The 23,185-nt window shown below is 42.2% G+C and overlaps 2 protein-coding genes across 4 annotated transcripts in view; one reads left to right on the top strand and one right to left on the bottom strand.

Annotated features, from left to right (window-relative positions):
- The window catches only part of LOC311023451 (spermatid perinuclear RNA-binding protein-like), a 53,531-nt gene that overhangs the window by 13,089 nt on the left and 17,257 nt on the right, over positions 1-23,185 (bottom strand). For 2 of the 3 annotated variants that reach the window (XM_084025288.1, XM_084025290.1), the window contains exons 2-11: positions 18,551-18,669; positions 16,191-16,417; positions 15,198-15,363; positions 10,803-10,947; positions 7,551-7,651; positions 5,072-5,167; positions 4,758-4,869; positions 3,034-3,131; positions 1,030-1,117; positions 822-890 (exon numbers count right to left, since the gene is read on the bottom strand). In XM_084025288.1, the coding sequence (XP_083881414.1) occupies positions 822-890; positions 1,030-1,117; positions 3,034-3,131; positions 4,758-4,869; positions 5,072-5,167; positions 7,551-7,651; positions 10,803-10,947; positions 15,198-15,363; positions 16,191-16,417; positions 18,551-18,553 (1,105 nt within the window). In that variant the 5' untranslated portion in view covers positions 18,554-18,669. The remainder of the gene's footprint in view (positions 1-821; positions 891-1,029; positions 1,118-3,033; positions 3,132-4,757; positions 4,870-5,071; positions 5,168-7,550; positions 7,652-10,802; positions 10,948-15,197; positions 15,364-16,190; positions 16,418-18,550; positions 18,670-23,185) is intronic. The other variant, XM_084025289.1, reaches the window with a different exon arrangement.
- The window catches only part of LOC311023453 (putative G-protein coupled receptor 21), a 77,376-nt gene that overhangs the window by 39,251 nt on the left and 14,940 nt on the right, over positions 1-23,185 (top strand). The gene's annotated exons all lie outside the window — the stretch shown is intronic.

The raw sequence follows: 23,185 nt of genomic DNA, 5'->3' as shown, positions 1-23,185 counted from the left end.
CTTTTATTTCCTCACTCACAGTCGTCTGGGAATCTGATAACTCCTCACAATTTTCTGCCGCAGCAAAAGCTCCTTAAAGAATATTTTTTTTGTTGTTGTATTTTTTTACTTGCTTCATTCAGCTGGGTGATGGAGTGAATGATGCCACTCTGACAATTCAATGCACTAAACTGGATCCTAATATGATCTTGTGGAGATATCAGACATGACGGCTGAATTTCAAACCTGGTCTACAATGGACCACATCCAGGCCCCGTTGGGGTGCTGATCTCTGCTCTGATGCAGAGATTGAAGTGAATGGTGTCTGACAGCAGCTTTAACCTGACAGGCCACTCTGAGCGTCTGGATCTCAGCCTCACTGCTTCTTTCAGCTCCACTGACTCACTTTCCCACCTTTTACACAAAGCCTGTCAGAAAGCACCTAGTTGACAGTCAAATGTGGCTTCCAGCCGTCCAGAACACAACAACAGAAAGGCTTTCTGCCTTTGTCAAAGTTTTCAATCAATATCCACTTATCAGCTGTTGGGAGACAAGCACTCCATTTCATTGCGGGTAGTCAGCCTCCATGTGACATCCGTTTCTAATATACTGACGTATATAAACGTCGTATTTTGCCGTTTCCATTTCCAGTTTTCAATCTTCAGGTCATGGTGGAAACAGCATATTGAAAAAAGCATTTAGAGCATTTGTGATGCAAACTGGGATGTGGATTCAAAAGTTTGTTCATCTCTAGTCAGCTGTAGTGCATCTTGTGTTTTGGAGGATTTACATCTGAGCAAACTGGGATTCTTTGAAACAAGTGGGGAAATGGCCAAAGTCACCTTTCATCCTTTTGGCGAAGTCTCTGTCATCTGAACCGACACCCTCCCGAAGCCTCTTCTGACAGCCGCCTGCAGACCGCAAACACAGACACTGATCACATCATATATAATATAGATAGAAATAAGATGCATACATATACACACGGAAACCAGAAAAGAATCACAAACGCACACAGACACACATGAACAGAAACTCAGCTGAACTCACCTTCTAACAGCCTCGGTCTGCTGGCGGGGAGAGGATCCATATTCAAGACCTTGTAAAGCTGTCCAAAGGCTAGGAGGCGTAACGCATGCTGAAAACAAACACACCCACACATTCCCACACACACACCAGACAGAATGACAGAAGGACACATCACTTTATTGGTAAGGCAACAGAATTCTGCACTCAGAGGCAGCAGGGATATCATTTATTCTCCGATCAATGCAGTTTAATTATCGGGGAAAAACTTGTGCGCACGGCCCAACGTTTGTGTAAACCAACTAATGCTGTTGGGAGAAACTTCATGCATTATAGAGGGGAGGAATAAACAGTCAGTGGGCACAAACGAAGGAGGAAATGAAAAAGAAAGAAAAATATTCCCAGAGAGCAAAACAAAGGCAGAAACAGAGAGACAACGTAATGTGAGTCTGTGGATGTCTTCTTATTTCTCAGTTCTGAGTACATTTTCCACCCGGCGGCGGACTGGTAGTAGTAGTGTTGGTGTGGGTGTAAGTGGGGAAGAGTGTTCCCACGCTCATTAGGTGGCTAATTAGGCTGCCAATCCATCAAGGCTGCGTAGCACTGAGGGGCTGCTTCTTAGAGGTCAGACTCCGGTCTTCAGCAGCCACTCAGTTATTTATAGAGATAACGTGAGGCTCACCAGGCAGAGGACTCTCTTTAAATAACCCTCCGTCGGTCAGTGTAACATGGGAACGCGACTTCCCTGAAAGAAATGCTGACTTTGGTGCAGTGGGTGGTATGGAAGTGCACCCCGGTGGGATGTTTCAAGGTCTCACGGGAGAGGCCCAGCTAATGGTTATGCTCAGGGGGCGGGGAGGTAGATGTAAAGACAACATCCATAAATCAGAAGTTCAGATGAAAGACTTGCTGTGTTACGTATCAATTCACCTCCGGGGAGAAACTCTGCTTCTGAACTAAAGAGATTGGATTCTCTCTAAATGATTTTTAGGGTGAATTTGTGTTTTCACTTCATCACCTTTGGGAGCAGTTAAAACCTGGGCAGCTGTGGCCGGGAGGTCAGAGACAAGAGTGGATTAATGGAAGCTTTTAATGTTCGTGCCCTGGGAGCAGACGGGATAATGCAGATGAGAGCAGAGCAGGACCGGCTCAGAGTTACTGAAAGTCATCATTTCCAGAGTATCTATCTCATTCCTGGTGAAACGGGATAGGCAGGTGGCACTTTCACGTTGGGAGGAATTTGATTTGATGGTTAAAAAGATTAGCCCATGACCTTTACTAGCTCTGTGCTGAGTTTCAGATTGATTGATGGATATTATGGTATATGATATTACTGGTTGAAATGGGTTAGTACTAGCTGTAAGCTAGCTGTACTTCATATTTTGTTTCCCAGGAAGAAAGAAATATTTGATTCTGATCTAAAAAGAAAGGAATAAATGGATTTTTAGGAAATTTAAGAACATGCAGCGTTTTTTTTGTCTTATATATTAAAAGGAATGTATTTGGTTTTTGAAGTAATTTTCTCATACACAGACTGACCTGTTTGAAGGTGCGTCTATCATTTGATGTGCTTGTCCTGAGTCAATGATGTTTAATAGAAATGTGCCAATCCAGACTATTCGTTGAAAGAGTGGCTGTAGAACACTAGATAAACACATTCCCTATAAATTCTTTATGATAAAGTCTTCCCTTATATGTGCTGTGAGTGTTTTTCCATCTCGCCGCTCAGCAGGTGGAAGTTTGCAGAGAAGCAGTGAGAGCCTGTGGTCTGTAGCTCTTCATCTGACATCTCACTGCGGCTGCTTCTGCTCCCTGCAGTATTATTTTAAAACAGTCTCTCTCTGATCTGCTGCTCAGGCGTGAGTTGAGTCACACATGTTTGTTTTTTTGATGAGAAGCTGAGATGAAGTGCTCCCCAGTTTTTCAACTAGAAGAAAACGTTGCTGATGTAAATGCTTATAGAATCAGCCATTCTAATAAGAAGATGCAGACTACAGCAGAGGAGGCTGATGGGCGAAGTGGACTGACCTGTGCGCTGTGTGTGATGGCGTCCGCCTGCTGGGTGCTGAGGTCTGGTATGACATCTGTGGGTTCCCTCTCACAGGGGTCGTGAACTCCTGGACCTCCTGTAAAGAAACAGGTTCAGATTGGAGAGGAGCTGCAAACAATACAGTTTAAATTCTACCAACACAGACAAAAGTGACTGATTCATTTATTTAAAAAAAATCCAATCAGATTAGCCAAGTTGCTGCTTCAGCACTGATCAAGCGAAGGAGCAGCTGAAGGATTAGAAAGGAGAGAGAACAATCAATCTGAGGGCATATTTATATTTATGAGTGCGGAAGAGGAAACCTTTTTTCACTTGGACTGGTCTGGAATAAAATAAATGTTTACACAATGCATAAAATAGAGTAAATCGTTTTAAAACACAAGTTACGGAGAAGTTAAATTATCATTCCACTTGGAGTCTCTCACGGTGCCCTGAGGGAATCTGTAGCCCAGTTAATGCATAATAATAATACACTGCATCATCGTTGGCGACACTCAGTCGGCCATGAATCTTTAGGACATCCTGTGTGTAAAGAGGCTGCAGCCAAAAAACAGGTTATCCAAACACATAACATTTTTCTCCTGGAATAACAAACTTTTTAATGCTTTTTATTTTTCACATGGCAGTTTATTTTTTAACTCAAGCTGAAACATAATCTCCAGAGGATCAGTCTTACGTATGGTGATGTATTTCCCAGTGAAACAGAAAAGACGGACGGGATAGAACATTGGGAGGAATTTGATTTGATGCTTAAAAAGATTAGCTTGGATTAAATGGATGGATGTCATGATATTACTGATGTAAATTGCTTGTTACTAGCTGATGTAAGCACCTGTCATATTTGTGTTTTACAAGAAGCAAACAGATTTTTTCAGCATATATTGTTATAGCTGAACAATATGACTGAGGATGTGATCTAAAAGGGTTAAAAAGGCCTTTTTAATTTCAGCTCGACTTTAAACCTCGTTTTCAATCACTGAGCTGGTTACTTTTTAAAAACATTACAATAGGAGATTTATAATGCACCAACCAGGGGGGGGGAGAAGAGGCAGTCGGGGTAAAAGGAGGAAGGCTATGTAGAGGCCATGTAAATTCTGAACAAGTGAGTCTTGAGTCTATTACGGAAGCCGGTGAGCGACTCTGCAGTCCTGACATTGGCAGGGAGCTGGTTCCACCATTGCAGTGCCAAAACAGAGAAGAGTTGTGACTGTGTTGTGCAACCTTTGCTTGCTCTTAGTGATGGCGGTAGAAGCCCTCCAGCTGAGGTAGCTGAGCGGAGCGCTCGAGCTGGGGCGTAGGGTCTGACTAATGCTAGGTAGGGGCAGTTCCGTTGACAGCCTTGTAGCCTTGTATAATTGACCTAAAACTCAGTTTTATCTTCAACTGGAACATGTATTGCAAAACATCTTTGGCTTGAGTTCACCAATCTCCAAGGTAGCCAGATAAACTACATAAAACACTCCAGAACAAACAGAAATGATCCTGTGGTCAAACTCTTGTGAACATGGTGTAAGCCTTCGAGAAACAAACAGCACAGACATTTTTTTGCACCAAAATCTTTTTTCTCAGACTGATTTGAAAAACGTAGCCAGAACTTTTTGAGTTCAATCTGTTAACATCAAACAATGCCGAAGTACCCTCCAGCTGAGATGAGAGAGTGCAGATGCAAACAATAAACGGAGCTTGGAGGTGGATCACTGACCTGGCAGGAGGATCCCTGAGGCGATGCACTCCATCACTCGACGAAGCGCTTCACCTGGACCCAGGGGACGGTTACAGGTGGCTATGGCCTTTTCACAGATCAGCTCCAGAGGCTGCACATTGTGGACAGAGGGAGGACAATCAACACGGCACAGACACAATGCACTACACATCTTGCTCATATAAACCAGGAGGAAAATGAAGCCTGGGATGTATGTAAAACACAGAGTGATTGTGTAGTTTACATTTTAACTCCATCTTCCATTAAACGTGAAAAACTTGACGCCCCATTGTGATCCACTAGCCGTCACCTACCCATCCTTTGAGAGGCTGCCACCCAGCCAATCTGTTGCACATGTCCCTGAAAATCCTCAAGACGATGACGCAAGACTTGAGATCTGTGACTCTGGCCTGAGGGGACAGACGGAGAGAACTTGGTGACGGCACGAGGAGCATTTCAACAAGACAGCAGTCAGCGGAGCAGCACACTTTTTAGGCTTTCTGAGATCTACAGGTCTTGAAGAAGCATCTCAATATGCGTTAATACCATTTAGATACACTGAATTTGATATATTGAATTTGATTATGTTCATTTCATAGAAATAAAATAGTATTCAAATCAGCTTTACAGTCAGACAGATAACAACCTGAGTTTGCAGTAGTAGAATAGGAGAAAATAACGCATTCGTACTGCAGCTCAACAGCGTTGGTAGAATCACTCCAGCCGTAAGACTGATCCTGCTGGAGCCTCTTAGATACAGTATGTCAGCTGGTATTGCAGGTTTCAGATTAACATCAAAAACGCATTACGCTGAAGATTACGGACACTTCAATTAGCACATAATGACTTTTCACAACACTAAAATAGGTAACTGAACACAGGTGCTCTAATTTAAAGCTCACAGACATGGCGGATGGTGGATGAGACGAACGCCACTAATATTATCTGCAGTTGTTAAAATCGGTGGAGGTCCTCGGGTCATAATTACTTTAATAATTAATATATATATATATATATATATATATATATATATATATATATATATATGATTGCACCATTTCCACTTCAGTCCACAGTGAAGCCCTTCATTCTGATATTAGTTGGCATCTGGCTCTGCTTCCCTGAGGGAAGGTGCTCGCTGCTTCACCTGACCTTGACTCTCGTCTCCCTCCCGCCTCGTCAGCGGTGAAACAACTCTCAGTTCAGTCGGAAGAACAGCAGCTCATCTGGAACCTGATGTGGTTAAGAATCTCTCCATGACCTTCAGAGTTACATTCTGCCATGTTCTTCCACTAACACTTCTACAGCCCCAATCCCACCGACAACAGAATCAGCTGCTTCAAAAATGCAGTTGCGTTATCAAGCAGAGGGCAAGCTCTTGCTGGTGCTCTGATGTACTAGCAAAATAGTAAGGAAGTGGGTCAGTAGTAGGCACATATTTGTACCCTGCCTTCGCCCAATAACAGCAGGGATCGGCTCCAGCCCCCCCGTGACCCTGAATACAGGATAAGCGGTAGATGATGGATGGATGGATGGTTTAGTAGTAAAGCTCTTGCTTCATCTGATTGGCTGCCTGGGCCAAATGTGACTTTGACGTGTGGCATGAATAATTTAACTTTTACATGACGCATGCCAGGCACGCTGTACCATTTTTCAGGTGATGCATTTACATTTATGTCATTTAGCAGACGCTTTTGTCCAAAGCGACGTACAATAAGTACATTTGTCAAAAGAAACCACAACATAGTGTTAGGTCCTAGTCTGAGTAAAGTAGTAGCTGTTCAGCTAACATACCCTAAGAACAACAGTGCTATGATCAAAGAACTATAGGTAAGAACATAGAAGTGGTATTTTTTTAGTGGGTCATGCTATGCAAAGTCGAGGTAAAGTCTGAACAGGTGATTCTTGAGCCTTTTTTGATGCGTTTCATAAAAGTTAAAATATTCTCAACTTTTCAGAATGTCGTGAACCTTTCCTCAATAGTCATTTTCCCTCCTCATCATCCAACAGCAGAGCAGCAACAAGAGCTAAATGTCTGCTTTAATCCACATTCGATCACCTGGTTGATCACGCACCAACCCGCTACACAGCATCAGCTGTTTGACCGACACATTGATCCTGTTGATCTGTGGCTTACTGATTCAAAAACCAAGAGCATCCCAGAGAGGTAGTCTGGTGTACAGCCATGTGGTGCCTTATAAACTAATAAAAGAAAACTAACAGGTAACCAGCATTAGGACCTAAAATGTGTGCTGCTGTCGCCACACACGCACAGCAGAACGTCCACAATGCTTTGCTGACGCATTTTGAATGAATACAGCTGAAGCGTGGCGACGGAAACTGACAGCAGCAACGGAGAGAGATGAAGAGCAGAGGAAACACTGAATCACATAAAAGCACTGCCATTATTATATATACCTATTATATTATAATTGGATCCCCCTGCCACACACTATGATTGCTGATTTGTTTTATCGTTATTATTTATATTTTCACTATATTATCTCCGTTTTATTATATATATTTTTTTCTCCTCTGCCCATAAAAGGTAACTGCATGTATGTACATATATATTTGTATATTGGTGTGTATATGTACAGTATTTCATATACTGTATTAAGGTGCAGATTATACCATCCACCAGCTCTCTGCCTAAACACTTTGTGATTCTAATCTTGTTTTTATTATTTGATTATGTTTCTTTTAAAGCAAAACTGACTGTAATATTCAGAGAAGGGGTTGAATACTCAGGTCAGACCACCTGCCCAGATCTAAAGACTCAGCTGAGCTCACCTGGAACCATTTGGCATGTCGGAGAGCCGCCAGCGCAGTCTGGCACTCCTGCCGGTCCAAGACGTCCTCCTTGTCCTCCTGACACTCCTTGCTGTCGTCCTCTGGAGAGACGGACAGGATAAGACACTCACACACGGAGATTGGACAGCTAGTTATAAGACAAACTCACTGATCTGACTGAATGAGCTGGGGGAGGGGGGATTTGAGAGATTCTGTGATTTTCTGGGAGAGGGGAGTTTCTCATGCACAAGGCAGGATCTTTCAAACACTGACAGGAGGAACCGGAGGAGACGTGAGCACATGCGTCTTGCCGCCCGGCCGGAGTCTCACTCTTGATGCAGATCAGTGGTTGGAGGCGATGAACACGCCAGATTAGTGAGTTATCAATTATGACACAGGACGAAAATGAGAGCATGGCAACGACTCAGGGCCAAAAGCCAGATTAAATATTAAAATTACCCTTTTGGAACGAAGAGAAATAGTGGCTCAGGAATGCCTGAGACTGGGGGAAGGCAGAGGACGCTGCAGACACATTAGCTATTCTAGTTGAAGTCGGGGAAAAGTCACCCTGCTTGCTCTGCAGTTTTCTGGGGAGCCATGCTAGTATTTTCACTCTTGTGGGTCAGTCAGATGTTTATGTTTGACTGAAACAGTCTCTCCACACCGGCTTCCTGTGGGGAGCGGTCCTGCCATGACTGGAGGCCGAGCCATGGGAGAACGACAGCAGAAGAAGAGTGACAGCAGATGACGAGGACAACATAAACATCTGAGAGAGAGAACGCCACCCTGGAAAGGAAGTGAAGGCTGTTTGTTCTCTGTGGGACAGTCAAGCAGAGGGACAACAGGAGAACAGACTGCAGACCACACTGCAGAGCTCACAGGCCACCAGTCATTTCATCAAGGCAATCTAACATAGGAACATTATCTTTATTCTTCAGCTTGCCAAGTTGCAAATAGTAAATCGTGAAAAATGTTCCATCACTGGGGAATCGGAGCCATTATGGTTCAAAGATCTGTTCCAATAAGCAGCAGCCAGCAGAGATTAAATCAGAGCCATTTTCTATGAGGCAGACAGTAACGCTGACACAGAGCATTAAAAGCAGCTCCGGCTTCAGCGGAGTCTCTAATTCCGTATATACGCGCTGTTCAAATTCCAATTAATCCGTCTGCGTGTGATACATGGGCAGTAATGTGAGCGCAGCAGCACGTGTGTGGTTCAGCAGTCTGTTGCTGCAGAAACCGCAGTGGAAGCTGAACAGGATGAAGGTGGAAGACAAACGAAGGAGACAGTGAGAGACACGGGGTTTGTCCCGTGTCACTCCTCCTCCAGGACCAAGGACTGAGGACCTTCATGTTCTGGCGCTAGGACTTCTGGGTGATATAAGTCAACGTTTTTTAATCTCCATCTCTGGTTTGTTCGCTTTGTGCCCCTGGAGAACTCAAAAACAAATGAAATGTGGAATCAAAATTAAACCTGACAAAAAGCCACTAAACGACTTTTCTCTCTTAAAAAGTACTTTGCCAGAATCAAAGTACAGAAGGGGATCAGGTTCTTCAGTGGCATTAATGCTGTTGAATGCTTAACTTTTATATAACAATGAAATTGTTCTTTTTATTACCATAAATACCATTCTGTAACTGAAAACTATGGGGCCTCAAGAGTCCTAGTATTCATGCATTCCGTTATTTGATTCCTGATTGTTTTTTGCAGATTAATCGTGGGAGCTTATTCCCAGGGGCACGCCATGAAGGACCCATCAGTCCAGGTCCAGGACAACCCCCATTAAATTCACCCTAACATCAGCTGAGGGGAATTTTTTGATTAGTGACCAGGACATCAGATTAATTCAATTAACAACGCTTTTACAACATGAAATTATGGGATGTCATTCTGAGCCAATACAAATCAAACACCAGAGAGACATCAGCCCCCGTATTAAAGCAAAGAAGCTTAGATTTGGGCATGGGCTGCTGGGTTATGTAGAATTTATTTCTTTTTTGTCCTTTTGTTGGTAGACATGGACCAGAATTTCATGGTGACCCAGAGAGAATTCCAGTCGGGGGGGGGGGGGGGGGGGGGGGTAGGAGGAGCATGTCTGAGGCAGAGAGTGAGAGGGTTGGTTTGATTTGTTCGTCGGGGAAACCCTTGTACCCGGGGTTTCCTGCTGCCGGGTGTGTGTGTGGGGGGAGGGGGCGCCTCGTCAGCAGCGGGGCGGCGGAGAAGAGTCAATCCACACAGCGCGCTGACCTATGGCATCAACACCAACAATCAGTGAGCAGACGCCAGCGACAGGAAGGACACTCATGTCAGAGCAAGAGGACGTTACTCACCATGACAAACACTCCTCAACGTGTATATATACACACACACACACACACACACACACACACATCCTGATGAAGGCATGAAGACTGACACACTGTTAGTACAGTTGTTGTTTGTTTTCAATAACAATTTCTGATGTGCAACAACTTTGCAGTAAGTGTGATCAAAGAGTCACGAGGGTCCTGGGATCAGCTGATCTGTTTCATTAAGTTTTATTATTATATATTATATTAATTTTAATGTGACATCTAGAAATCACATAAACTGAAGTAGAGGGGACATTGGATTACTGCTACTCCATTTAATAAATGTTTTAGTTACAATTTTGGTATCGTGGCAAAACTACGTGTGACATGTCAAAAGTTCAGTTTCAATGGAGACACGGCTAGTGTATGTTGTCTGTGTGAATACAGGAGAGGTAGCGAGACAGTCATGCCGGATCAAACGCTGTCCTCGTTTGTGCTGTCCCTTCAATTTTTAATTTTTCTTTTTAGGTCATACAACCACACTACATCACAAATATGCCTTTAAAATATAACTTAAATATGACATCTGTGTTTAACATGTCTGGCATTTCTGGACTACTGAAACCCTTGTCGTCAGATGCAGTGACATATAGAAGAGGACAACTGAGACGGATGTGTCCTTTTTCACCAATACCAGCCCAACACCTCCCCCTGTGGAAATGATCCTTCACCTGCCATCTGCTATTTCCACCACGCTTAACCCAGATCCATATCATCCCTTCTCCCCTGTTCACCTCTCAGCTTTCAGCACTCTGAAGGCTTTGTCCTTCCCAATGTTCTCTCTCACACATCAAGCTCAGGTGTCATCATTCAGCCCCTCTCAGCCCTCTGTTACATAAAAGGTCAGATAATAACAGGAGATGGATCAGGATGGGGTTGTGGTGGGTGGGGTGCCAATACCTTCTTCTGTGGTGCTGGGTTGCTCCCTCATGGTTAAGGAGGAAAGGGTGATCTTCAGCGTGAGTCGGGGCTCTTTGGTGCTGCAGACCCGGATGGCCGCCTCAGGTACGCACGACTTCACCTCGTATTTGTCCTCCGTCATTGTCTGCAAGGCAGCGCTGCACTATTAAGTAAAACGGGTACAGCACAGCAGCAACATTGACTGACAGACTGACTGTAAAGAGAAAGATCCCGCCATTCTACTTTGTTTAGGACAAGCTAATAAATGAATGTTTTAAATAAATATACTTTACAGCAAGGCATCTTAAAATATTACCTATCAGTTAACTATCAAAGAAATACAAGTATACTGGACGTCAGATTACTGCACATCATGCACTTTTTTTTAATTATTACATTTTTAATTAATAGGGAAAACGTTTTTTTACGTTCCATTACTTTACCAATTTTCAATATTTTGGCATATTATTTTCAGTATCGAGATATTTAGGCAGGTTATCATATCAAAGTCACAATTTTTGTTTCGTGCAGATACTAATTTTAGGAAAAGGTCACTATTTATGCAAATCTTTTCTAAATTACAAATTCCCCTTAGTCTTAACTTGACCTGATCCTGGTTCAAAAATACAATGTGGATAAGAATAAATTATTGATAGGGTACGAAAAGTTTAACTTGATGATGTGAATTTGACTTCACACCATCTGCTAGTTCGAAGACGTATCACTCTGTTGGAATTGTTGGGACTACAAAAAACACTCATAGTTGTACTATGTAGTAGTTCTCTTCCCTTATAAATATTCTTTTGACTACAACATCCTGCGGAGAGAACACAGTGTTATTTTGGTCTGTCATCAAGTTGTAAACAAAAGTTACGTTAGGTAGTGATGCTGATGTGACCTCTCACCAGAGACGCTTGACAACTTAGCCGTTGAAAGCATCAGTATGATTATTATGAATTAATGATGCATATCTTTAATACAATATCGTCCTCTGGGGAAACATCCGTCACATTTTATTAGGGATGCACAGCTATTCTTGTACTCGTAAAACTCCAATACAACCACACCCCCATACCACTAAGGCAACGTGACGTGAATCTTTCATCAGCTGAACCTAATAAACTGCCCAGCTGCGACAATAATCTGATGAACAAACATGTTAAATCCATCATCTATCGCCAGCTGCAGTCTGTGAGGTAAACCGACAACCTTTAAGGCGGTCCAGCACTATCCACCTTAAAGCCGCTCCTCTGAGTCTTGCTTAGCATTTCATTCTTAATATTTATTTCAACTGTTCAACTGACAGCACGGTAAAATATTAACATCCCTACTGCAAACTCTGCTCCTTTTGCATCAGGAAAACACAAAGTTGAAATTCGAAGTTAAAATATCGGCAACAGCATCATGCTGTATTTCTATTATTGTATTATTTGCTATAGCCAGAAAGTGAAGGACATCTGATGAAAAATAAAACATGTTTTCAAAGTTATTGTTATATTGCATTATAAAGTAATCATATCTTAAATGCAAGATTTTGTATTTGGTCTGAACAAAGTGGTATTGGTGCCTCGCTGCTTTTTATTCGTTACAGATAAAAACTGCTTTGGTAGCTGTGTCGTCATTTGATGCTCCAACAAGGTCAGAGCTGAGGCATCAAAGCAGTTTGACGCGCCTCATAACACATTTGGTGCGTTTTCATCCATTTAAAATAATAGGTGGACTTCAAACAGGCACTTCAGGCACTTTCAGCTCCATGAAAATGAATAAATAAATGAAACAATGCTATTGAGGCAGTTTTACATGTTAGGGAGATTCTTCTCAGGTCAGATTGTCCTTTAAAAATCATTTGTCCTTTTCATCTTTCATCCAAGAAAGCTTCCACAACTGAAAATGTTTTCATAGACAGACCTTTATTCATTCATCTTTTAGTTAGAAATCTCAAATTTTTCTCTCGCTATGCTCCTGTTAATTCCACCCTTGGATTCATTGTTTATTATTATATTGTGTTGCTCCGACAAGCTTTGCTAACAGACCATCAGCACCAGTTACTAACGGTTAGTCTTTTCTCTCCGTGTCCTCTCTGTGAGAAATGACCTTCATCCATCAAGCCTCAGCCTGTCAATCGCTCGCTGTTTGACCCAGGAAATGAGAGCTTCACATGGTTTCCTCCATTGATGAAGGAGAACGCACAGCAGATATGGCAGGTAATTAACTGAGATGTGGCCACAGGAAACACATCGAGCCAACGACTATATATATATATATATATATATGTGTTTATATATATATATATATATATATATATATATATATATATATATGTGTTTATATATATATATATATATATATATATATATATATATATATATATATATAAACACACACGTTATATATATATATTATATATGTTTTTATATATAAATAATTATATAAGTATAAAAACATTTGTACAACTCAGAATGTAGGATGTTAAAATCCTGCAAAGCTCTCAGGGTTGCATTGTATCCAAATGAAGGTCGGAGAACCAACGGAGGGTCCCAGGGGTCAGAGGCCAGGCTGTGAACATTATACTGCAGTCTGAGCTTCACAGATAAATCAAGTATCATCTCATCTCATCAACACCTCTGTATCTCCCAACTAGACTAAATCCTTTTCATCTGGTTTAAGAATAAAAACTTCTTCTCCCTGAGAAATTATTAATTTCCCCCTCTGTAATACATCGTCATGGTAATGCTTCATTATTCTGAACACAGAAGATTTAAACTCCTCTGTTAATGATTTAAACTTGTTCTGCTGTTACACAAGTTCTTTTCAGAAGTATTTGATCTTTTTTTTTAATTAGGGTTGAAATATTAATAAAGCAATACATTTGTATGTTCTCCGGGTTTGTTGGAATCGCTGGTATTTTTGGTATTTATTTCATGTGCGTGTTAATGAGGACAAGCTGAGGCCTGACAAGGTTACAGATTTAGAGCCTTACACATTCACACTCATCGAGGCAGCTCCATATTTCAATTTTACTCTGCTGAGTGGACCATTTGGCGACTCTTGTTCATGTCATGTCAAGTCATTGGTATTCAGCTAGTGTGTGTTTACATTTATTATTAAAAACAAACAAACAAACATTATAATAGTAATTTAAATAGTATTTGGGTGTTTTTTACCTGCGAGTGTTTGTATGTGATGCAGCCACCCGCTGCATTATGGGTAGAGCTAGGTGGCTGAAGACGTCTCTTCTTATTTTCAAGAACATGCCAATGCGCTTGTTATGTATTTAATGTTCAACAAGTTTGCGAGACAACACATGCCGACCTGAATTTGCAACACACATTTGATATAGTAAATTTGAGTAAAATTATTTTTTTAATTCATAATACGTCATCTCTGCTTGTGATTGGTTCGCCTCACGTTTATCATCAGATGGATGTGACCCTTTACGTGTATTTCCCTGCAGAGTTACTGCTTTCGTTCACAACCCAGCAGTCTCAGGTGTTGATGTGGCAAATAGGTGCTGCATATTTCCCTGAATACCGATGAGACCATGTAGGAAATGTTCCTAAACCATCCTTTCAGTCGTCCAGATACGCAGTGAAAAAAAGGTCTTACTCCATTCGCATTTCTATGTATTTTAGGTTGTATTTGAAGTACTCCAATATCCTTATTCTTTTTTTTTTTTTTACCAATTTTGTTTAAATTAGAATTTCTAATAATCTAAAAACTATGTCTTGTCTGGTAAACATATGATGGAATTCATATTGTTCTGATTGAAAAAAATATCTACTTGCATTTTACATAAATTGCAAGCGTACAAGGACATCTATCATTGAAATGTGAAAAGATATAGTGACAATATTATCTCAAGCGCTTTCAACAGCATCTCACAGGATCATTTGTTTCCTGTATCAACCTTCACAGATGAAAATACACCCACCTATCACAGCTGACAGGATATTTATGTTTTTGTTTTTTGAAATCTTACTTTTACCTCCTGGTGTTTCTAACTGCAGAATTTGCTCGGAGCAGCAGTAGATAAATGGTGTGTTTTGGGCACTTCTAAGATGGTATTTAATGTCATAATGTATAAATAATGCTACATTCTGAATGTATATGTACTATCTGTATTCAAATCAAACAATAAGCTGCTTCCCAACACATTCTCAATTTAATGCGTCAAATACTTCAGCTTGGTCATTGCACTAAAGTTTTAAACTACGACGCTCCATCTTCCCCTCTAGCGTCACTTTATCGGTGTCAGAGACGGCGTCTCAATATATGCTCAAATTCAAACTCTTGTATTTGTCTCTCACAAAGAGAACTTTCTGGGTTTTCTCTGTGGACAAACGTTTCCATTGAACCTTGAACCACAAAGAAGACTTTCAGAGTGTCTGACTGTACCTGGATCTGCAGGGGGAGGTTGCCGCTGATTGTGTACAGCAGCAGTTTGGTGGGTTTCTCCCTGCACATCAGCACCAGGTCCAGGTCCAAGTCCCCTTTGATCAGCAGTCCTTTGGCCACCAGGCCGACGCGTGTCACCCCGCACAGCGCCGGTGTGCCGTCCGACCTGAGGTAGGACATCCGGCATCAGATTCTCTCTCAGACGGCTTACAACAAACAAACAGCTTGAGATCCTTAGTGGTGATCGTGTATCGAAATGGACAAAGTGTCTTTAAGTGCATATGAGTGCGCCCTGCTGGCTTGCTAACAGCCGCTGCTCTGCTGTCATACGCCAGTTACAGCTGATGATGGCGTCCCACTGTCCGGTTCCCCCTCAGTAAACTCTGATTGCTCTGTTAGCGCCCTTAGTCTCCAGACAACGGCTGACACTGGTTGAAAGCCATGTGGAGTCAATCCCTCTGCTCTGATTATTGAATTCAGCAGCTTGAAGTAAAGCAGCCGAACACTTCTCCTGACGGCTCACAGCTACACAGACGCTGATGGAAATATTATATATAAATAAGAAGATGTTCTTATAATTTAGGTGAACTGATGTGAATTAACTTAATCTGGGTGATAACATTGCTTGTGTTATTTGTACAAATTGTCTCCCTGCTGTTTCTCCACAGAGATGCCACACAGAAGCTCTGTGTGGATGTTTAGGCAACAGGCTAAACATTGAGAATTTACGACTGTTTGTTGCGCTTGTTTAATCATCCAATCATCGCACGATGAAAATTTACAGCAGCACATATTTGTATGAGGGAAATGATCAGGCACTTTGCGGAAAGTACAAAAATAACCTGGAATGAGAAAGAAATGCCCATTGAGCAGGACTGAACTGTACTGAAAACATTGCACTATAATCAGAGATGTTCTCAGGACAGAAGGTGCTTTTAATCTCCATCGAAAAGTTGAGCAAGCCTGAATAAGAGCACATTCAGGCAGACGTACTTTGTCTCAGCATCGTCCTCCTCCACCTTATCGTTTCCAGCCTCGTTGGTGCAGCTTTTCCCTGAGGATTTGTTGAGGCCATCCATCCAATCAGAGACCTTCTTGAGGGCTCCCTCCACTGTGGACACCAGCGTCTGCACAGCCTCCAGCTCCTCCGGTGCAGGGTAGATGCTGGCGTGCTTGGCCATGACATGGCGGTCGTCGTTTGCAAACGATCTGAACGACCTCTGGGTTCAGAGGAGAGGAAAGATTATTTTCTTTAAATTTTAGACAAGTTCTCATTCCAGCTGATGCTAAAATGCAGGATGAATGTTGATATGGAAATTTTGTACTTCTTGATGAGAGATATCTGAACTGAAGACTTACACATGAGAAGGTTTGGTGAATGTAAATGTGTCCTGTGACCTGTGACCTGTGGCCTGTGGCCATTTGTGTGTGTTTTGCAACCCATGGGTGTTTTGCGACATAGGTGTGGTTTATGACCCAGGTGGGGTTTGCGACCCATGCAAGGTTTAGATAAACATCGGAGTTTACGACTTCCATCCCTGTGAACTGAGTGAAAACACACCCACAAGAAGATGGATAAATATCATGTTCGTCTCACAATACGTTGAGTCTACACTTAGTAACAGACCAGCATGTTGCTCTGTGAATTCTCCTCTTGATCAAGATTAAATCCCTGTTTGGACCTTGAGCTGACTCCGATCTCCTTCCTCCAGTTCTATACCAACGGGTAATTATTTTAACAAATGTGGTGTCCTAAGACCAGCAAATCAAACCAAGTCTGGCGCACATTCCTGTTTTTAAAGGCAGGGTATTGTGATACTTTTCCAGTATCAGTATAAAGTGAAACACTAGTCTGAATGGGAGAAAATCCCTGCAGCCAGTCCCAAAGCCACTGAAGTCGCTCACTCAGCTGTTTTAAGTCATCGATACTGAATGATCAGAAAACTGGTTTGATGTGTAAAGAGAAGGATGATCATCATCTTCGTCACTCATCAGATCAATGCTGGCTCTTGGGAATTGCATGGGTTTTTGAATGATTACAAAGCAGCAGACAAAATCCAGAGTAAAATAGATTCCTCTGAACATGAACGCACCATGTTTAATTCAATGCCTTGTTGTTTCCCCTCAACATTCTCCTTCAGATTGTTTTGGGTGTCATCGCAGTCTGAACGATGACGGCAACACCTGAAGCGACCTGTGCTGCTGCCAATCTCTGCGTGGCCTACATACAGCCGCTGTTACTTCATATTAACATTTATCACATGTACTTAGAGGGATAGAGCCCATCTCTGTGAGGGGAGGGGGGAGGGGGTGGTGGCTGATGTACAAAATTAGCTCGCTGCTCGTGTTTACAAGCCTAAGAGCGTCCAGCCGTCGGCCGGGAATCAAAGTCCAAGGTCACATGGCCATCTCTCTCAATCATCCCTTCCTCTTCAACTCTGATCCTGTCTTTTCCTCTTCTTCCACTCCTCCCTCTCTCCAGCAGCATGTAAGCACACCCTCATTACGGTGAGTTATTTATGATGGCGCTTTAATAATTCATGGCCACCCGTCTCAGGGGCTTGTGCTGGAGTTGCAGGGGTCATTCATCACGACCTAGCTAATCTCTGGCTGAACTGCCGAGGGCATTCGAGGTTGTAGCGTGGGCGTCAACAACCGTAAGCGCACAAACATTAACACGATCTAAATGAAAGATTAGGACTTTCACAGCCTCAACACCGACTCTCGTTCTTTTTATTTGTTACCTACAAGTCTGCTGGGTTTTCACGCTTGCACCATAATTACAAAGTAACGACGTTCACTGCTTTAATTGATTGCATTGCAGGGTTTGTCGGCGGATGCCATTTACCTCAATGTGACACACACGTACACACACACACACACACACACACACACACACACACACACACACACACACACACACACACACACACACACACACACACACACACACACACACACACACACACACACACACACACACACACACACACACACCACAGTAGCGACATTGACTTCAGACCATGTTTTTGTTGGAGTAATCGCCAGCTGTCCATGCCAGGTGAATGACGGTGACAGTAAATCCAATTGTCAAACTCACTCAGATATCTCTATCTATTTTTGGTGAAGGGGCCTAAAAGAGAAGCTGATAACTGAGATGAATCTATCTGTTGTTTTGATATGGCAAAAAAAACAAACACTCTTAAGTTTCCAGTGAACTCCACACTAAATCAACTTTGGTTAATAAGAAACCATCGCTCCAGTTTGTGAAGCCTGACAGTCATAATAACATGTTCAATGGCGAGGAAGGAGCACACAACCACTGGCTCCGTAAACAAACACGAGAGGCTCACCATGTCCAGGCAGAGGTGGGGTCGTGGGAGGGGGTCTAGGTGAAGACCAGGGTCCCGTCACTGGGAATCTTCATGCAGTCAAATGTCTCTCAGCTGTCGTCCTCTCGGCCAGAGTCTCACTGTACGAAGAAATAAAAAAAACATGTACAGGACTTTCAGTAAATGTGTCTAAACCTTTAATTTCTCTATGAATAATCTAAGGGAAACATGTCAATACATTTGGTTTTACAGCTTTAACCTTTGTATTTGTTGATGGCTGATCCATGACTCAAAGCTTATTCTAAGCTGCTCTGAATGAGCGTCAGCTAAATGCCCAAAATGAGGTGCTGCAATATGAAAGGTAAAATGATAATCCCAAATATGAAATTCAAGTCATAAATCTGCATTAATAAACTGAATGATGATATAGTGATGTATTATAAGTTACAAGTTGTTGCAGCAATGTTTGGGTTGCTACACAGATTTGTTGCTAAATTAAAACAAAAACTATTTTTTAAAATTAACATTAATAACAAAAATCTAAAATCCCTCCAAAATACTACATTCAGACACCAAGACCTCGAGGAACAACATAGAAGAAGTCAGGCTGTGAATTGGTATCTAAATCTTTTGGTATCATTTGGAGATTTCTGTTAGAATTGCATTTTAGGGCGACAGGATGATGAGCACCCAAAAGACTGTTAGTTATGTTGATGTAGTTTCTTCTAAATGTCAGATCTGACACATCCTGTCCAGTCATCCAATAAAACATGGATGTATTTATCGTGGAAGAACTTTTCTCTCTGTGTGACCATAGTAACAAGTCATTCAGCTCATGTTCTTCAGTGAACAGATGCTTCACGTTTAATACGAGACACATCATCCTGATAAAAAAAACTAACTAGCCTTCAACAATACTAACCACGTTGATACCAATGCTGCTGTGAAATTGTTTTAAACCTTATCTGGCCACAGACACATACACCAACATGTTAATTTAATTAGGCAGAATATATTCTCACTATCTAATGCATTAGATGAAGCAGGTTTTGCCTTTACCCCGTGAGGTCAAATGCTGATGAGATGTGAGGGTGAGCCTGCTGTAACCATGTGGAGGAGGTACTGAGGTAGAACGTCCCGGGGGAACCGTCCATTAGATTTTCCGTCACCTTGACCCGGTTTTCAATGACATGGCGTTCACTACTATGGCTCTGCCTTCACACGGTTTTAACCGTCTAGGAGAGTTAACACATAATGCAGCCGTTTGATGCGAAAAATCAGCAAAAATGATGTTGATCAATACGTCTCAGAGATTACTGGGCCAGCGGCTTATGTCTCTGCCTTTCAAAGCCCCTCGGTAAAGGGGCCCTGTTTCAAAACAAAAGCACCCCAAACAGCAGAACTTCAAAGCATTTACAACCACTCAATAATGGAGGACGGTGGTACGTGTGAGAGACCAGGAACTCAACACATGAATGCTAACGAGCTTTATTCTGATACTGACGAGAGGAGAGGAAACGCACTGTCTGCTGGTGCCACAGGATTCATTTTGATGAAACATCGATGCTCTAATCTTTGACAGGAAGGTGTGATGGAACTGACTGAGGAGCAGCAGAGGAGGAAGAGGAAGAGGAGGTGTCATGAGCCACTGCAAATATCTCTATAGTTAGAAGCCGTCTACACCTACCAAAACTAACTTTTTTTCTCCGTTTTGCCTTGGCGTGGTTTCAAGAAAATCTGCATCCAGACGAATCCACTGAAAACGATTCAGCACGCTGTAGTACATATTCCAGGCCTATATGTGGCGCTGTTTCTGCTACAAAAATACACCAAAAACGCAGAAGAAGAGACGGAGCTGACCGAATGTTTGCCATTACTATGGCAACAAGTGAACGCTACGGCTAATCTCCACCCGACCACCCGATCAATAAACACCCATAAGATGACAATTTGGCCCGTATAACTAAAACCAACAATAAGTATCAACAGCCGTCACCCTAATGACCTTGACGAGGCGTTGTCACACGTTGTGATGGATTAATTAGACAAATAAATGCCTGCATTCATGGGAAGTTAGCTAGCAGTTGTTTGTTAGCATCACAATAAAGTAGCAAATCTGCGACTTTTTTCCCGGAATATCGCCCCCCTCTCTCGTCTCCGTTGTTTTTCATACAGTCTCCCTGATACGCCGTCGTACAGACGAGCAGAATATCTGCTACGAGCATGTAGGCCGCAGTTGTTGTTGTTGTTGTTGTTACGAGACGCGGGGGAAGAAGTCAGATTCGAGGGTCGAGGGGCGGGCCGATGATGTCATCGTATTCGTTTTTGCCATCTACATGAAAACGAACACGAAATGGAGAGGTGCCGTTTTTTTCTTTTTCACCCTGAGAGCTGGTTTCAAAAAAGTGCGTTTTCAGGCAGCGAAAACGCCGGATCCATGCGGACGGCCGGCCGAAACGCACAAGACTTGTGCGTTTACCCACAAAAAACGTTTCCATGTGGACAGGGCCTTAGATAGTCCTTTCTGGAACCCATCTGATGTCCTGGTCAGCTGATTTTAAACGGCCAATATACCAGCCTGTCACAGATACATTGGTCTATATGTTGTCCACTTTACACCAATATGAAAACTTTTATCCCAGTTTTATTCCTTCTGTCAAGTCTGTAACAACAGCAGCATCCTTGGCTGTCTATACCAGCATACAGTATTCTGCTGCACTTTAATAAATCCCCCATGTGGACTCATTTTCTAATAACCTTTCATCTCCCCGAAGAGGGGAAGTGATTAAACGAAGATAATTAAGAATACAGCAATGACTTTTTAAGGACGTTGACGTTGCTGCAGGAGCAGCAGATGGTGAGCTCAGCATGTGACAAAAAGACATTGTGATCTAAAAAAAGAAAAAAGAAAGGGTGAGAGCAAGCAAGCAAGGATGTTTTTCTCCTGAAATTACACAACTCTAAAGAGTCGTGTCGACATGCTTTACACAGATAAAAGCCAATAGAGTGAATGGTAAAAACGCTACATCCAATCGCTCTAAGTCAAGTTTATTTGTATAGCCTTTATCATAGTCACAAAGGGCTTCACAACACCCACATTGTGAAACAATAAATGAAATAGACACATTCCAACCTCAGATCTTCAGTGAGAACAAATAACCTGTCAGAGCTTCTCATTTTATGTCACTAATTAACATCCTTAAACTCCAGTCGAAGACAAATGTTTTCAACAATTAAGCCGCAAGAACAAAATTACGCTTAAGGACGTGTTACAAATGTAGTTCTTTGTTGTGCACAGAGAACTAATAGTATAATACTAATAGCCTCCCTTGGTTAGATAAAGGTTCACTTCCCACTGAAGCAAGGCACTGAGAACGACTAATTATGACAAATCCACAGAAATGTCTGACGGGATAAAATGATGAAGTGAAGACATTCAGCACATGGATACAAACTGACTGGTTGGCGGAAGCGACAATTGTGGTTTGAAATGTTTTGACATTGTTGCCAGTAGACAATGATATCTGAATACTAATCTTTAAAAATGTAACTGAAACATAATTCCCAGAGGTGATGTACTTTCCAGTGAAACTGGAAGCAGGCAGGACATAACATTGAAGAAATTTTAATGTGTCAACACTGAGTTATTTGATTTGTTAACAGATATTTTTTCAATTAACCAAGTCTACTAGTACTGCAGAGAGGAAGAGTGAGCAATCCATGAGCCAAATAACAAGGTGAATGAAATGAGTCAAACGACAGGCGGATTCTGTACGGTCTTTTCAATTTTCTAGTTCTTACTGCATGAGGAGCAGTAAAGCTGAAGGCTGGAGGTTGAAATCACAACTCGCAAGCTAACAGACAATGCAAGAGATTGCCAGGATTGCAAGAGCAACAGAGTCTACTAAAGTATGAATGATGCTTTCAGATCAACAAAAAAGAAAACACAGTTTTAGACTCACGTAACAAAAACAAAGAGATCAACATCTGACAACCTTGATGATGAGCAGAGAACTGGGGTTACTAGTTCCATTCCCAGTGTGTTGAAAGCTGTAACACACCAGAGTGGAATCTGTTTATGCTGCTGTAACGGACAAAACACCCACCAAATGGCTGCGCTCTGCCTCTCCATCACATCCTCAGGTATTCGGTCCCTTTAATGCCTCCACCAGCCTCTCCTGTCCCCGGCCCCCATTTAGAGGAAGGCTAGATGAACTATTATTCTGGCGCTGTGTTTATTTAGGTCGTTTTCACTGCGGGGAGCTTTTATGAGCAGGCTTTCATGCTCACACAACACTTCAAATAATGCCCCTGTGCAATCCTGTGAGCTTGCACCAGGCGGGGTGAGAAGTGGGAAAAAAAAGCCTTGTTCTCGCTTACAAAGCTTTCGTGACTAACATTTGATCTGACAACAAAAGGTGCTGCAGACACTCTCATAATAATCGAAATAATGGGGATCTCATATTTTCCTACACTTTGGGAGATTTGGTCCCAAATAATTAATCCAAAGTAGTACTGCTCAAAACCCCCAAATTAAGGGAACCACAATAAATTGGTTGGATTCTAAAAAAATGAAAACGTATAAATAGGACGGCAAGTAAGTGGAGATACTCTCCGACAGATAATGCAGGATGACCTGGGATCTTCCGTCACTAA

The sequence above is a fragment of the Eutrigla gurnardus genome (genome assembly GCF_963514095.1).
Source record: "Eutrigla gurnardus genome assembly, chromosome: 13".
Lineage (NCBI taxonomy): Eukaryota > Metazoa > Chordata > Actinopteri > Perciformes > Triglidae > Eutrigla > Eutrigla gurnardus.
This window is presented reverse-complemented; position numbering and strand designations above follow the sequence as displayed.